This window comes from Clinocottus analis, unplaced genomic scaffold, assembly GCF_023055335.1.
Source record: "Clinocottus analis isolate CAN_PGR_092001 unplaced genomic scaffold, fCliAna1.0.p SCAF_21, whole genome shotgun sequence".
Lineage (NCBI taxonomy): Eukaryota > Metazoa > Chordata > Actinopteri > Perciformes > Cottidae > Clinocottus > Clinocottus analis.
This window is the reverse complement of record NW_027175943.1, coordinates 13,821,932-13,839,144: the sequence shown is the minus strand read 5'-3', so window position 1 is coordinate 13,839,144 and position 17,213 is coordinate 13,821,932. Positions and strand designations below refer to the sequence as shown.

At 48.2% G+C, this 17,213-nt stretch overlaps 1 protein-coding gene across 3 annotated transcripts in view; it reads right to left on the bottom strand.

The window, feature by feature from the left end:
• The window catches only part of wrap53 (WD repeat containing, antisense to TP53), a 361,447-nt gene extending 347,232 nt beyond the window's left edge, over positions 1-14,215 (bottom strand). Inside the window, exons 1-11 of one of the 3 annotated variants that reach the window (XR_011078122.1) lie at positions 14,030-14,215; positions 13,174-13,628; positions 12,872-13,058; positions 11,526-11,621; positions 10,514-10,622; positions 9,757-9,845; positions 7,821-8,044; positions 6,581-6,792; positions 6,302-6,405; positions 6,068-6,211; positions 3,937-4,659 (exon numbers count right to left, since the gene is read on the bottom strand). Coding sequence is in view for 2 of the 3 variants with exons in the window: in XM_068588412.1 (XP_068444513.1) it covers positions 4,428-4,659; positions 6,068-6,211; positions 6,302-6,405; positions 6,581-6,792; positions 7,821-8,044; positions 9,757-9,845; positions 10,514-10,622; positions 11,526-11,621; positions 12,872-13,058; positions 13,174-13,450 (1,674 nt within the window). In the remaining variant the exon portion in view is untranslated. Of the gene's footprint in view, positions 1-3,309; positions 4,660-6,067; positions 6,212-6,301; positions 6,406-6,580; positions 6,793-7,820; positions 8,045-9,756; positions 9,846-10,513; positions 10,623-11,525; positions 11,622-12,871; positions 13,059-13,173; positions 13,629-13,734; positions 13,872-14,029 lie in introns of those variants that run through there. The other 2 variants (XM_068588412.1, XM_068588413.1) reach the window with 2 other exon arrangements.
• Positions 14,216-17,213: the final 2,998 nt, after the last annotated feature.

Genomic DNA, 17,213 nt, shown 5'->3' with positions numbered 1-17,213 from the left:
GACAACACTAACACAAGAATGAGCTAACAAGACAACACTAACACAAGACCAAGCTAACAAGACAACACTAACACAAGAATGAGCTAACAAGACAACACTAACACAAGACCAAGCTAACAAGACAACACTAACACAAGAATGAGCTAACAAGACAACACTAACACAAGAATAAGCTAACAAGACAACGCTAACACAAGAACGAGCTAAGAAGACAACACTAACACAAGACCGAGCTAACAAGACAACACTAACACAAGACCAAGCTAACAAGACAACACTAACACAAGAATAAGCTAACAAGACAACTCTAACACAAGACCAAGCTAACAAGACAACGCTAACACAAGAATAAGCTAACAAGACAACACTAACACAAGAATAAGCTAACAAGACAACGCTAACACAAGAACGAGCTAAGAAGACAACACTAACACAAGAACGAGCTAAGAAGACAACGCTAACACAAGAATAAGCTAACAAGACAACGCTAACACAAGAATAAGCTAACAAGACAACACTTAATACAAGACCAAGCTAACAAGACAATGCTAACAGAAGAGGCACAACAAGACACCGCTAACACAAGAACGAGCTAACAAGACAACGCTAACACAAGAATGAGAACACTAACACAAAACTCAAACTGCTCCAGCTAAGGCTTACAATCATAAACAAAACTATTGCACTTTTGAAGGCGCTTGATGAGAGATTAAGGGGTCACCAAAATTATTACCAACACATGCAGAGGAGGGACCTCGAACACCTGTACCAAATGTCACATAATCACTGATGCATCACTTGATAAAGGAACATATTCATACTTTTTAAGGTAATTCCATAGTTTTTACACATCTCTGGGCCTCCTTGCATCCTATGCCACCACAACCACCATACTGTTTAATTAGGCATGCAGTCCAGTCATACTTTCCAACAATTTGGAGGCATCCCGCTAATCTGAAGTGCCAACTCCATCCAATACGCCCCAACGGACTCCACCACATGTGCTGAAGGTGTTGTCGTGCAGGGGCAGTGGGCCAATCTCATGGCATTAAATCAAAAACATGGCTTTGCGGTGATTGGCAAAACAAAACCACACACAAATCGTTGATCTGGGTACAACAATATCAAATGCAGGTACTGTTGGACTTTGACTTAAAGCTGCTTGGTACAAATGATTAAGTTAAATATAAAGAGCCAGGGGCTTCATTACCGGTAGCCACTGGATGCATGATCCTCTACTCAGGACACAAAGATGTTTTTTTATGACGGTACATGTTGTCCCACTGAGAGCGTGTGATCGGGTTGCGATCGGCATGATTAACGTTTGGTTTGCGTGACGTCGAGTGGCAGCTGGCCCGTTAAGACGGCAAAGAAGAAACTGGATGTAACGTCTGAAGGGCCGGGTCAGAGTGCTAAGCGCCTGCCAAACACACTCAAGAGTCTCCCGGAGATAAAGGAGCCGTCCCTTTGACATTTGGAGAAATGCCACGTATGACAACCTCTGAGAGCTGCAGCGACTCCGTTCCCTCTGCTTCATGTTGTTAAAAGCTTGACAAAAGAGTGACAAACCACAGAGCCGTCTAGACGTTTGAGCATCTCCGTGTTCCTCTTTCCTCCCCGATGCTAATTCAGCCGGGGTCACGCCGCTGAGTGTTTGCTTGAGTGCTTCACTGCGGGATTAGGAGATTCAACAGGCAGACAGCCATTTGAATAATTGTTTTCAAATGTCTTTCTTTAATATCGAGAGATCCCATTACTTACTATTCCGCACGCTCTCCGGCGATGAGCGCCGGGACCGGTGAGTCGGTGAGCGCGCACGGCCGTCTAATGGGAGCCACTTATGCGCGGCCATGGAGACTCACTCAGGATGCGGCGCCGACGGAGGCTGAGAACACAGCGACACACAACACTTGATGTGGATTGGCTCATTAACTGCACAAGTGGCAAGACTACACTGCGGCCACCTTGGGATGAAGATAATGGCTTTGCCTCTGCCGAACGCTTCCCAAAGAAAACCACATATGGCGTTTTCTATACAAACACAGTTGAGACGAAGGTTTGAAAACATGATGAAATGTATATGCAATGCAATTATTGAACTGTTGGAAAGGTGGAATCCAATGAATCATGAGATAAAGCAATGCGTGTATACTTTAAGGAGCTTAATCCAACATGAGATTCAATCCACTAGACTAGTGGATTAAAGATCATAACTTTGAGGCAGCTGACAGCTGCATCACCAACTTTGATGCATGCAGATGTTTTAAACCAGGATAACGCACACTTTGTTAATACAGCATCTAGTGGTGAGGCTGCAGATTGCAACCAACTGAACAGCCGAACGCTCATCCCTCCCTCTCCAAGGTCAACAAAAAGATGGCCTTTGTGATATAAAGGTCATGTAAAAATGAAGAACCCCTCTCTCTCTTTAGAGCTAGCGTTTGGTCCTTTCTGGGCTACAATGAAAACATGGCTGACTCTGTGAAGAGGACCCACTTTATCTGTAGAGGTAAAGCTCATCCAGAGCGTTGATTGGTCTTTCTGGCGACGGCGAGCTGTAAACATTGCCAGGAGTAACGTTTTCGTCCAACACACTCTCTCTCGCTTCGTTCTGCTTTTCTAATAAGCCTCAGTGGAAACACTCGCGGTCTCTTCAGCTCCACCAGCTAATCGGCGTTTGTGGTTTCGCGCTGGGGAAGTAGCATGTGGTCGGTTTAATAATCACAACTCATTGTGGCCCGCTGCCGCTTCCACCACAGCCAGAAGAGAGAGGTGGTGAGAGAGGAATAAAACAGTGAAGTTGTGGGCCGTGAAACTAATCACTTCCTGTTTCTACTGAAACACTCGGTCGGGTTGAGATTAAGAGTCCAGACCATCAGACGGACCGGTAGCACTCGTTTAACCGCTGGATTATTCCTCTCACGGGCTTGGCTTTTATTTTCTCTCTCTCTGGCCCCAGTGTTCACCCTCGTCGTCTCTCCATCTACTTTCCTCTCCCAAGGCGGAGACGGTCGCTAAGCAACTTGCACAACACGGCGGCGCTCCGGCTCGGCTGCAGCCCCCGCGGCTCCAGACAATCAAACACACGAGTGTGCCGCATTCATACAGGATGTGTGGGGAAAGGTGAAAGCTATGAATAGTTTCCATCTCATGCGCGAAAGCCAAATAGTCCCTTTAGCTTTTTAAGAGCTGCCTCTTGACTGGAGGAGAGCATCGCGGTGCATTCATCGGGGGGGATGCATTACAGGGCATCCAACTCTGAACCGCTCCAAACAGAAAGGGACAAAAACCAAGGAGACCGTGTGAAGAGATACGCTTTTAATTCACTGCAGCTTGAATGAAAAAAAAACACCAAAAAGCCACCTGTCGCAGACGCAGGTCACATGATGGAGGCCTACACGGCTGCTGGAGATGCAGACCGGTGTAGTGCTGCTTATGGAGGCTGCATTCAGGGAGAGAAACCTGCATCAGCAGCCTGCAGAGTGGATTGTACTTCCTGTTAGCTACCTGCAAAACCTAAAGCAAAGCACACCCCACTCATGGCAACATTAGATTATTAATGCACTTATACTAACACAACTCACACACGTACAAATGTAGCTCCATCTGGAGGAAAGAAGCAACAAAAGAATAGACTGGTTTCCAGGTGCAGCCGCCGCTGCTTACAGACTTTCACAGGTCGTTATGCTAATCGAGCTAGCTGCTTACAGAGTTTACATTCAGAAAATAAGTATGAATGATCATCACGGCTGTACAAAAATATACATTTGTGGACATGCACGGGGCGACGGGACACTTTGTGCGCCCAACAGTTTAAAAAAAACACGGTAAAAATGGAAAATCCCCTCAAGTTTACAAAACGCAAAGCTCAAGAACAAATGGCACTTCCTGTAACTAGAGCAGGTAGGGATCACACACACACACACACACACACACACGTAAACAGACACAGGATGGGAGGCTCCATCAGTAGACGGGCTGCTTCACGCCCTCCCTCCAGATTCAGGAAGCACATTCAGTGCAAACAGAAAATGTTCGATCATCGTATTCAAACAAACATTCTTCCGCAAGTTAAATAACTGAACTGAGAGCCATCGGGTCCTGATCCTGGTTTTGTTTTCCCCTGGTCTCACCTCCACACGTTGGGCATTGATTAGTCCCTGCGTACAGCTCCAGCTCTCATTTACTGAACCGTTGTTACATCAATGAAGACTTTGCACACAGAAGCATGAAACTGATCTCCGCGAGTGTCTCAGGAAACGTTGTAAACTTGCAGATGGACGCAAGTTATCTGTAAGTATTCAACCAGAAGTTTAAAATCGCCCCTGAGAGGCGTTCCCGCCGCAGGACGTCACCTTGCCGACGACTAAAAACACAATGAAAGTGCGTCCTGCGTAGGAAGCGTTCCCAGAGTAGACATCTTGGCGTCACTCCGTCTGTGCCGGGGTGCCGTCGGGCCGCTCGGGGCCGCCATCGGGGGCGGGGCCGAGCGGCCCGGCCCACCACAGCGTCAGGGCGTTGTCCTGCCGGGTCTCCGGAGGCGCCGCCGCGCCGGCCGCTCCCTCGCCCTCGGAGGCCGAGTCGCCCTCGCTCTCGCCCGGAGACGGGAACTGCCGCTGCCCGCTGGACGTCGCCAGCAGCGGCATGAAGGGATGAACGCTGCGGGGGAGGAAGAGGGAGGAAGAGGAGGATGGGATTCAAGGAAAGATACTTCTGGTGCCGCACTTGTTACGCATTCAAAGTACTTTTAACCCTTTTGAAACCGTGTGAAAATCCTCCCGCTCCCATTTTAAGTCCCAGCATGCCCCATTCAGACAATCTTTTGGCATAAAATACAAAATTATGTCCATTTTTTAACCGAAGAACACAGTTTTTTGACTGAAACTCCTTCCTAACAGACCAAGACTTTGTTTTATTGTGATTTTTGTTGCAGGTTCTGATTCTTTAGGTCCTAATCTTTCCATAAAGGTGTCTTATTGACGCTCCAGGAGGCTTTTTTGGGGGAATCTGGCTCATATCATGCTGGATGTTCATAGTTATCATCATTTTTTTTGCAGATATACATTTTTTTACTAAGACTTTGCTGAACAAATACAAACAAGAAACACAAGTAATGGAATTAATTTGGTGTTCATACGACGACTCAAACAGGGAAAAGAGGTCTGGAGACAAAACTGGTTCCACAGTTTAACGAGTTAAATGTTAAACACGAGGAAGTAAAGAGAAGCTTTTCAGGCATAAAACAACTGAATTATTGATGTCCACATTGTATACACATTATTAAAACAGTCACAGATGCATCATTTCTATGTTCTGCTGGCTGAAGTCACTAATTAAACACTGGACGTCGTTTCTTCTCTTTATCTGAAATGTTTTTCCACTATTGCTTTTGCATTTCCTTCGTGCGAGTGATAATTGGGGGAGAGAAACAACAACAGCGACACGGTCACTGAACATGATTGCAGATTCACAGCTGTCCGTTTGCATCGCAGTCCAATTAGGATTATTGCCAACGAGGATTCAGACGTTAAATTAACGACCACGAAAAATGAGCAAAGCTGAAGAGATGCGTTCTGTTGAGAACATGCAGGCGTGCGAGCGTGTGTGTGTGGGTCAGCGTGTGTGTGTGTGTGTGTGTGTGTGTCAGCGTTGTGTGTGTGTGTGTGTCAGCGTTGTGTCCGTTAGATGCTGAAAGCCGAAGTGGAAAGTAGATTTCATACCACTAATAATAATAATAATTCCAGATATTACTGCGAAAATGTGCCAAATATCATCCTGACATTGTTAAAGGCGTCGGCTGTTGGTGAAGCGACCTCACAGGATTATTTTTAATAACAGTTAAATGGCAGCTATAAGTCTTTCTGTGTGTGTTTCATATCCAGTGACCTGGATAAACTATCTGATTTTATGCAGATTTTATTTTCTACAATTACAATTCCCCTTGAACAACTAGAGCCAATGAGATTATGTAATCCTTTCATTGCACGGCAAGTACAGTCAACGTCAATCTGATGGTGGCGTCCTACTTATACTCCATGGGCTAATGGAATAAGTCACATTTCCACACCTGATGCCGTTGGTGCAGTCCCAGTGGGCCTGGAACCTGAGCTCCGGCTGCAGGAGCTCCTCGTTACCATCAGGGGGCGCCGTCTGGGTGTCCCACACTGACACCACTCCCTCCGTGTCGCCACTCAGCAGGTACCTGCCCGACCTTCACACGGCAAAGACACGACGGAGGTGAAGCCACGCGCAGGTGCAGCGGCCGAGCGCTCACATTCACACGACTCAGACGAGAACTCACGGGTCCAGGTCGAAGTAGATGCGCTGGTTCGTGGCCACGTTTCTCTTGAGCGAAAACAGAACCTTGTCCGGCTCCCTCAGGTCCCAGCACAGGATCTCTGGGTCCTACACACACACACACACACACACACACACACACACAGATGCTTAACGAGGTGCCAACAGAACATTCAGGACAATTTGTGCGACATCAAATCAAAGAGGACGAAGCTAAAAAACGGAGCACTGATCCCCGCAGGTTCTCCCGTCCGCATGTGTGTGTGTGTGTGTGTGTGTTCACCTTGCGCCCGCCGGTGTACAGGTGGTTGCCGTCGGGCGAGAACAGCAGATGGGTGAGGCCTCCGTGGTGGCGTGTCGGCAGCAGAGCCAGCAGGGCGCCGTCCTGGCAGGCGTAGAGGCCGGCGCAGCGGGAGTAAGAGCCGCAGGCGTAAACAGAGCGGCAGGGGCTGAAGCCGAAGCAGGAGATGATGCCGCTCTGGCCCTGCTTCTTCACTGCAGCGAGGGCACACAGTGACATTCAGCAGGGCTTTTATAAAAAGACGACGCGGCTCCCAATCACTTTGACTTACAGTCCACGTCTTTAAAATAAAAATAAATAAATCGGCATGTTTGTTTCTGCAGAAAGCAGCAGAGACGAGCGCGTGGCACAACGCTCGCAGGTTACATAACGCGTTCTTGAGATTTAACATACATTTCGTGAAGTTATTTATTATGAGGCCGAGCTGCAAAGACTCTACAGACAGCAATAACCGACCAGAGCAACATGTGGGCAGCAACGTCGAGGGTCGAGCTTTACGCGAAACATAAATAACATTTGTCATCAGTTTGTTTGTTGCCGTCTGGAAGGTCACAGATTATCCTGCATATTTTGCCACTTTATGCAATTAACAAGCAAAAGGAACCGTGAAGGACACGCAGTCTCAAACTTTCGAGAAGGAAAGGAAAACCTATTTGTCGACGTTTTCCAGGACGACTTGGTGGGTTTAAAATGCCTCCGCACGTTGACTACGAGGCTCAGTTCACTGCTGTGCGTCGCGACACGCTGCCAGCCGGCGGAAACCGGCTTCCAGTGTGTGACAGAGATTAGGAAGTCCTCACAGTCAACATTTACTTCTCTTTTTTCCCTCCTCTTTTGTCAGAAGCACACAATAAAAGCTGTCCTTGTTGATTCGCTCAAGGAGACTGCAGCCCGTTAGATGTGACAGCCGGCTGTCAAACGGGAACTTTTTGAATACGAGGAAACAACCGACTTCAACATCATCCCCGTCCCCGCGCACTCATTTGTTTGCCTTGTGGGTTTGATTGTCTGAGATCTTAGCTTATCTTTTGATTTGATTTCTCTCAAAGTGAGCGCCCTTGAACACGTTAGAGAGTTTTCATAACAACCTCCCGTCTTTAAATTAATGCATAATGCTGCAACTTCGAATTGTTCTAAGTGGCATGGAAGATTAAACCCTGTAATACGTCTTTTGCTGATGGCTAGATTGTGCAAAAACCGACAGTGTGATGGTGAGACTGACCGACGGTGGGCCGCTCCTCGCAGTCTCTTCCCGGACGCTCGGTGTCGAAGACCCGGACCATCTTGTCGAAGCCGCAGTAGAGCTGCGCCCCGTCGGGCGAGAAGCAGACGGAGTGGGCGGCCGTCAGCTCGTCCAGGTGGTTGTAGGGTCGGAAGCTGGCTCGCACCTCCCCGTGAAACGCGTCCCACACGTGGACGGGGTTGTCCCGGCTGCTGCTGGCGAGGCTGCGGGAAAAAGCACGGCGAAAAGGAGGGAGGGGGGCGGGAGTTATCGCAAGGCATTCTGGGAAAGGACTCGCGGAGCAGGGAAGGAGCACAGCGGCCCGTCTGACTGTGGCAGTACAACAAAGCAACTGGTACCAAATGGAGTTGTACGTCTCAGAGGATGCAAACCAGATTCAAGCTGCAGAGGTTCTTTTGAAATGTACATTATTTATGGCCGCAAAACATCTCGTTTGATTATTTTTCCACCGCTCGACTGCGCCGCCTCCACCTGAATGCATCGGCGCATCAAAGCAGAGACGCAGCGCCTCGTTTACGGGGACGAGACCACAGACCGTTCCCATCCATTCAACTCAGGGCCAGAGACCGAGCCGTGCCTTTTAAACTCTAATTGCCGGGCGCTGAACGAATGCAGAGACGTCGCCGCGGCTCAATTAGACAAAAGGAAATTAGCCCGTACCGCCGCCGCGGCGCTCCGTCACGGCCCCTCAGCGCCGCGGCTTTATTCCAGAGCGGGGAAATGCCCAATTATAATGCTAGACTGCTGCTAGCTTGGAGCGATGCCTGGAACTCAGGCGCAACCTAGCCGAGCCGCAACAGGGGCCCCTTATTCCCTCTCTGCAGGAGAGGGCATCCACAACACTCGGCTTTTGGCAGACAGAAGTTCAAGAGCGCAGGGGGAGCAACAAAATGGGAGATGGGAAAAGAGGAAGGAGGGGGAGAAAAGGCCCTCGAAGAACAGGTTTGCCGAGGACGCGTTCCTCGGCCCTTAACGATGGTCTGGGAGCTCGTCCGCCCACCTGGCGGCGCCCTGCAGGAGCTCCTCTGTGATATGTGGCAGTGATCTGGAGGAGATCTCCTGTGAGCTCCAGCTGGCGTCCTCATCCTCGTGCTCGTGCTCGACAGGCTTTGGCAGATGCACACAGGCCTCTCGAGTGGTTCGCTGTCGCTTGTTGTCGATTTTGCCGTTTAATCCACTCTCGTCTTCGTGCATTCAGCTGCTGACCCCCGCTGACCCCCGCCTCCTGTCACACAGTGAAGGCGGCCTGCTGGAGGGGCAGTAAACTGGAGCTGGGGGTTAGCGACTTGACCTCAGCTCGTCGGCGCCGCCGCACCTCGCTCCGCTCCAACGACACTCAATCCTCACGGCGGTGACAGTTACCGACGTTCGCTCTGTTGCACAGACGCACCGCCGTGTCACAATTACCGCTTTTCAAAAGCCTGCTGGAGACCGAGATGAAGAAAGCCCCGAGTCAGAGGAGCACAAGGCCCTTCAGGTGTCGTCTGGACCCGGGAGAGCCGTTAGCGCGCCGAAAAGCACCGCGGGCCTCTAACAGCCGAGCGCATCGCGGCAGACGAGACGAAGGCCAACTCTTCACTCCTAATGAGACGTCAGGAAGCTTTTTTCAGACGTCTGCGCGCTGGCGGCAGAGTGTAAAGACCATGGAGATGAAGGGATGAGTCACCGGCGTACAGCAACGTCCCGTATATTCAGATTCGGTCCATTAGACGGGCTCGAGCAAGCCGAAGAAATAAAAAAAAACACACAGCAGAGAGACTCCAGATTAAAAAACACCAATCACTGACTGACAGCAGCCTGGATGCACAACATGGAGCCTCTCCATCCGTCACCGTCTGACCTTCAAAGTGACCTTTAAGCGTCTCATCTATCCAGCTGTTAAGAGCCGAGCCGGCTGAGATGGAGCTGAACTCACAAGCAGGTGTCGGCGTCCAGAGAGGTCATCTTGGGGTACCAGCAGTAGTCGTAGACGGTGTCCCCCTCCGCCATCCTCAGCACCGGACTCTGCCACAGGAGGAAACAAAGGAGAGAAGTCTCATCAGGGAGGTAAAGACTCGTAGTGGCGGCTGAGATGCCGGCACTGAACGGGCGGCTGCCTCGGCTTTGCCTCCTCGCAGTACTGAAAAAGCCAGTGGCAGCGTGTGACAAATGAAGCAATAAAAGCTCAGTTTCTCTGTTAACAAGCGGTGAGAGATCTCTGTAATGGGGGGGGAATGGATTATGTTTCAATTATTTCTGTCCAGTGATCCCAATCTAGCAGCCTGCAAGAAGATTAAGAGACTGGCTCCACACTTTTATTCTTTCCCAAAACCTAAAAAAGGACAAAATGTCTTTCCTCGTCTAATGATTTTCTATTGCCGTGTTTTTTCTTGGAACGCAACATACATGGAGGTAAGAACTTAAAACTGTAAACTTAACTTGAATCATGCTTTACACTGGATGCATCTTCTCATGAGGGTTGTGGTATCGTAGCACTTTAAATGAAGTTAAACAAAGATGTGCTTCTGGAGATAATTAAGGAAACGTTGCTTGCCCTTCGTGCATAAATTCCCTATTTCCTTTAACTAGACTTCAGTCCCACGATCGGTACGTGAATGGTCACTGATGCATCGTGGTCAGTAAAACTCCATCGGTATCGTGCGTCCTCTCCTTCAGTAAGCGAAGCCGCTCACCATCTCATGGAGCAAGTCCCAGCTGTAGCTGTAGATCTCTGCAGGCAGGTTGTACAGACGCAGCACGTTGTCAGCGCTGTTGGTCAGGATGCAGGAGCCGTCAGGAGCCCTGGTGGAGGACAGGTGAAGGAACACAGCGGTGAACTACATGCACACAGTTGTACATGCACAACTACGAGCAACATGCACACAGCGTGTTCCACGTTACTGGAAGTGAAAGTCATCCAGGACCCACGTCTGCTGCTGCTGGGCGCTTCAGAGAAGCACCGTGCGTCATCTTCTTGGACAATCCTGACTTCTGTGATATTTAAAGTCTGACTTGCAGATCTAAGAACTACAACTTTTCACCACGGCCCCAAAATTATTATTTCAACCTTTCTGAAGTCAGTGTGAACCGTGAATATTTGTAAATGACATCTAAAGTGGTTATTTGCATAGACAACACACTTGTGTGTTTTTTATCCCAAAAAAACACTAAATACACGTTTATATTTTCATTTAAATATGCGCTTTAATTGCATGAAGTTTTAGTCTTGTTTAGTTAGTCTTTTTCACTCAAACTAAACATCACAGACGTGTGTGTTTCTGTGTGTGTGTGTGTGTGTGTGTGTGTGTGTTACCAGCTGTGCGGCAATGTAAAACAATCACGTGTGTAAATTAAGCAGAACTAACCGTCTGGACGTGTCATATTTTATCATAGCAATTAACACTAAGCCTAATTATTATCATTTTTTTTGTGCAATACTGTTATTTTTTTATCATTATTTTTTTACCTTAAGTTTATTATAATTCTGTGTTAGGAGGACCGAGCAGAAGAAGCTTTTCATTGTCTAGAATAACTGTGTCATCTATGCTTATGACAGTAAAAACATCTTGAATCTTGTGGCTGACTTGTTGAGAAGCAGCAGATCGATCTCTTCACAGAACGTACCAATCTAACGATCACGTTTTTTAACGTGCACCATGAAAGCCTGGTCCACATGGGCGTCGTGTCGGTTTTAGAAGACGTTACCATTTGCAGCCTTTGAGGTAATTCTCCGTGAGGTTGGAGTACTCGGTCCAGGAGCCAGTCAGCATCTGGGGGTTCTGGGTAAAATCTAGGCCAAGGCTGGAAGCAAGAGGGAGAGCAGGGCAAGTCTTCAGATAATGCGTCTAACAGACGGGAGCGTCACACAACAAACTAAAAGATTACATTTTCCATCTCCCGAGCGCCAACGGCATCGAGTTACCGGAATGAACGGAACCGCAGCCGTGATGCGCCGCTCCGCCAAGACCTGTGTGAGTTCTGTTAAATATCATTTACGAGCCCGGCACCAAACACGGCGTCCAGTTGCACAAAGAAAACCAAGCAGTCGGTGTCACCACACAGTGGATGGGGTTGTTAATTACAGCTCGCACACATCAAAGGTTCTTTCCGCCATTTTCCACCTCATCCTCTCCAAATGTTGCGATGGTTGATGGTGGTAGATATGATATATTATTTATATAATCATTGGTTAATGCTGGTACAGTTAATGCTGTACTTACTGCAGGAAGCAGAGCAGCGTCTGACTGCATCACCATAATATTCTGATTATTATAACCTCGAGTCCCTCGCTCACCTACCCGCCACTTCCTGTTGGGCTGAAGAAGCTGACAACAGGGTCGAGTTGCTTCTAGATTAACAGTCTTCTTCATACGTGCGTTACTTGCATGAGAGGCCCAATTGACTTTGTCTTTGGTGGAAAGTCTGCCAAGTAAACTGCTTTGTTGACACTTAATGTCAGACGTTTACTAAAATAGCATATCTAATACCCAATATTGTGTCATGAGTTTACATTATATAGATAAATAGATAGATAGATAAATGGGCTGGGCAAGTTAACACGGTAATAACACAGTTGAACATGGACAAAACTAGTGGTTTGTCCCTCACAGGGACCCTTACTACTGAACACACTGTTTATGTTGTTTCATGATAAAATACTAATGATTCTTCTGGTTCCTGTTCAGAAAAACTGATTTATAAACTAGATATGTATGTATGTTAGCTTGCTGTTGCTCCAGAGTGCTGTTATGTTGTTCTGATAACATTACTTCAAAATAAAAGCGTGCAATACACTAGTTTGTATTTCCTTATTGAATTTGGCGAATAATGAGATTAATCGCAGAAAACTCATGTGATTAATCAGTTACATTTTTTCAACTTTAAATAAATATATATCAGTATAATAATACCGTCTCCCTCTATTTCAGAAACATGTTCAACACCTCTAACTCCACCACAACTTCCTCCTTTAAATAGCTCGCTTGTTGCTGTATCTTTACCCGTACTTCAGTGGAAAGAGGATATAAATAAACCTGACTCTTCCCCCTTACCGCTGTCCATCACTGGGGTCGTCTGCAGATCCGTTGCCGCTGTGCTCCTCCTCCTCTGCCGTCGTCTCTCCTCCCTCTAAGGGCGCATCGGGCCCTCCATCTCCCTCCTGATGGCGTTCTTCCTCACCTCCCACACCTATGGGCTCCTCTTCCTCCGCGTCCTCACACTGTGGTGGTTCTCCTGTTCCTAGCAAAGAGAGAGGACATGTGTGATGGTTAACTCAATCTGTAAACTTGATATGAAAGCCTTTTGGATCCATTTTCTTCACTTTATCTGATGCGATCAGCTGCGTATACGTTACTTTGTGCTGGATCTTCCTGCAGCGAGCCCGTCTCTGCCGGTGTTTCTCCGTGCACGCCGGCAGGCTGCGCCTCCTGCTCCTCCTGCTCCTCCTCGCTCATCCTGGGCCGCTTGGCACACAAAGGCACCTCGTCCTCCGAGGTCACCTCCACCTCCGGGCGGAGGGAGGGAGCCGGCGCCTGATGAGGGGGCTCGCTGTCTGCTTCTGCGTCCGGCCCGGCGCCCGCCACCACACCACCACCACCGCCTCCTTCACCACTTCCAGCCGAGTCGGACATCTCTCTCTCGGGTTTCCTCGATGTCTCCCGTCAAGTCCTCTGCCTGGCGTCTCTAAAAAAAAGGCCTCGTGATGGTCTGTCAGACGTGGGTGAGGTAGGTGCTGCTGGGGTAGTGCTTCTTCCTGCAGTGTGGGGGTTTGAGTCTGCTGGGGGTCGAGGACATCACGCACCGACTGGCCTGGAGGATGGAGGACACAAGGGGGAGAGACAGGGCCGGTGAGGACAACAACAAAGGGATGGATGCGAAATCATGAGAGCAGTTTGCAAAAGTCCGAAGACCTTACGAGAAGTGGACGTGACGTTTCCGGTCCGGAGGAGCAAATAACGAACTCCCAACTGCTCGTGCGCGCGCTCTATTGACACCTGTGGCTAGTCGTGACGTGCCGACTGCTCCGAGACGAGCATTAATGATAATGTTTAGCTAAGTTTACACTCGCACACAACCTGCTCCCGTCACGTAACTTAAATGAAGTTGGCAGATGAGCGGAGATGTTGTGAACAGTCGGAGCAAAATAACAGAAACACCGCAGCCGCCTCTCGTTAGCATTAGCCTGTGCTAGCAGTCCGAAGCTACCGTACCTGTGTTGTGGCCTTGTGGCTACGCACACTCGTTTCTCCTCGACGGCGGGAAAAAAAGATTCACCGTGAGACGCAGGCCACGAGGGAGTCTCAGAAATATTTTCGGCGTCCTTCTTCTTCGGGACGACAGTGTTGTTGGTCATCAGTTCATTGCGAGAAGTTGGGAGCACTGTGGGCGGCCATGTGTTTCATAGTCTCGCGAGAGTTGCGCCGATGACGCTGACGCGCTCTCGCATGTTTCACACGGTCTGTGCTCATAAGCGCTCATGTTATGTATTGTAGATTCACTCTTTTTACACACAGTCAAAAAAAATCACAAAGAAATACTAAGTCAGTCACTGCTAAATGCTATTTATTTAGTATTTATTTTGTTCTTCAAACAAAACAAAAAAAGCCAAACTATTTACACATCTTTAGTCATCAGTTGTTCTTTTCCTAAACAGTTTCATTACAAGTATGCTGTTATTTTAACAACATTCAAAGACGTATTAGGCAAAGGAGCTGAGCTGACAGGGATACAAATTTCATTATGTCATTTCGGGCAATATTGTTGGAGCTACTTTCACCAGAGCTAAAATAAACCAGATGACCTCGTGCCGCTGAGGAGACTCTTTTCTAAGACCGCAACCAAACATCCAGGGCTTCTTGGACAACATAATATTGGCGTTTACCTGATCATAAAAGTATATGTAGTGCGGTTAAATTAACTGCAAACAACCTCGTTTTACTTCTCTAAGACTGACCGACTGACAACTATTAAAAATGTCAAACATAGGTGTTCTTTAAAGATATTCACCAATAAGAGACTTTATAGTATATTTATGGTTTTGGCAACTGATCACATTAAACGTAGCAACTTCTTTCTTTAAGCACAATTTGACAGTTATGTCATACTGGAGCTGTTGCTACTTCAGCCCACATCGTCCACCAAGACCCCAAACTAACGCACTCGTGTACAACAAGTCCAAGCTGAAGATATTCATTGAATATCAGCCCTCATTTGGATTAAAAACTGCATATTGTTCAGATATCGACGATACAAAAATAAACTGGTCGACTAAAAGCATTCGTCTCTTAAATCCAATTACATGTACGTGGAAACGAGACACTTTCCCAAATGTTCAGGACGCAGACTTCCCTTTGAGATGACACCGACTGACCGCTCGGCTCCTCGTCTCTTCAGCGCTACAACAAACGGTCGGCATGCAGCGGCGCTAACCCGGCTCACCGGCTCGGCTGCAGCAAGCGTGACCCCACCTCAAAGGGTTAAAGCGTCCAAAAACCCACAAGTATTACCAATCGTGCGTCCTACAAGCCTGATCGGACAACTCAAAACTGTAAGAAAATTAAAGAATAAAGTACCTAGTTGCTTCCATGACATTTCAGACCCCCCCCCCTCCCTCCCGGAGTGTAAAAACACAACAACCAAAAAGCCCAACTTAATCTCTGGTTTAGTTTGGCCTTGAGCGGCACATCCACCAGCGTTGAGTCCCGTCAGCTCAGCCCCGGACAGCGCAGACTCCAGCCCTTTGTTAAGCCTGCAGCTCCAGCAACAATCTAAACAGGAAATCTGAACAAAACCACTCTCATTTTTTTTTTTTTTTAAAGAAACCAAAAGGGCAAAAAAAAAAAAAAGCTCACTGGCAAAAATCAGCTCAATCGAACAGCGCTCGCCGCGCGCCGTGTTACACGTAGCACGCCGGACGCGCGGCGCAGCGGTCCTGCTCGCCAGCAGTAAACAGACGCGTAGAAAGCTCCCATCTTTCTTTCGCTTCAGAGGACAGTTAAGGAGGTGGCTTCCAACTTAAATCCCTCGTTTGGAGGACACTTTCAGTTCGCCGTTCAGGACTGAACTATACAATTTAAGGCATGTTTAACAGAGAAATAAAGCAAAACCACTGAGGGAGGAGAAATCAAAACACAAACATTTACATTATTTACAAAGCTATTATATTGACGAGCAATGATGTGTGTGTGTGTGTGTGTGTGATGTTGGTGTAGCCCTGTTATGTATGTGGTTCCAGAGAGCCACTGTGACTAAGTGTACGTTGCTTTTGCAGTGTGTGTTTCTATGTGTTTGTATGTAGTGTGTCTGCAACTCCTTTTGAGCTCTGGAATCTATGTGGCATGTCGCTACGAGTTTGTGTTTTTGTCACGTTTTAAAGTCTGTTTGTACAATTCTTTCAGTTCCTCCGGTCTCGCGCCCGCCGGAGATTCCTGGTGACTTCGGTGTAATCCAGTCACAAAACCCCCCTCTCCTCTCTCTCTCCTCTCAAGTCTCGGACGTCTGGGAGAGTCTTCTGTCCCGCCGGAGAGAAGTCGTCCACACAGCCACCGGAGAGTTTCAGGCCGAGGGAGGGAGAGGCGGATGATCCTCTTTGACCTCCTGCCCGCCAATGAAATCCCAAATCCAACACAGACGGGGGATCCACCGGTTGGTAAAACCGTCGACGTCGTCTGGTTGCTGTCCAACTGATAATGCCGATGGCCCGCCCCGGTCCGAGGGTGAAGACAGGAAAGTTCTCTTCGGGTTTAAGTTCAAATGATAGGTTAAGGGTCAACAGGTTCATGGGTCGGCTGTAGATTAGATCCTCCTCGCGGAGGGCAGCAAATAAAAGCACAGCCAGACTCCTGCAGGGGAGGGGGGGAGACAAACACAAGACTCACTACACCGTCCCGACACAGCGCCACCAGGACCAAGAAGAGCCAAAAGAACGACAGCTTACCATTGCCGAAGCTCGCTCCTCCTGCAGTCAGTCGAGGCGGTCGTCGGGTTGGGAGGAGGTGGACGCCTCCTCGCCCGGAGCGCTCCAGCCCGCCGGCCTCCTCACGGTGCATCTTGATCAAAACTCTCTTGGCGGGGCTCTTTGTCGCGACCGCAGCATCCATTTTGATAAGTAACTATCAGTCAGTCTTGGAGCCGCTGTTGCATGCCCGACGCCTCAGTCCTCTCTTATTTTTCTTTGTTTTTTATTTATTTTTAGATCTCCCTTCCGTCCCTGATTATTTCAGGGTTACTGGCAAACTAAGGGAGACTCACAGCGAGTCTATCTCAAACTATATTCAAAAAAAGATTGGTTTTCTTGAAGAACATTCGCTCCATATAATCAACGTCTCATGAATATTTTCCTTCATCCATTTGCACATTTTCTTTCTGCTCTGAAAGATAATACAAAAATATGGT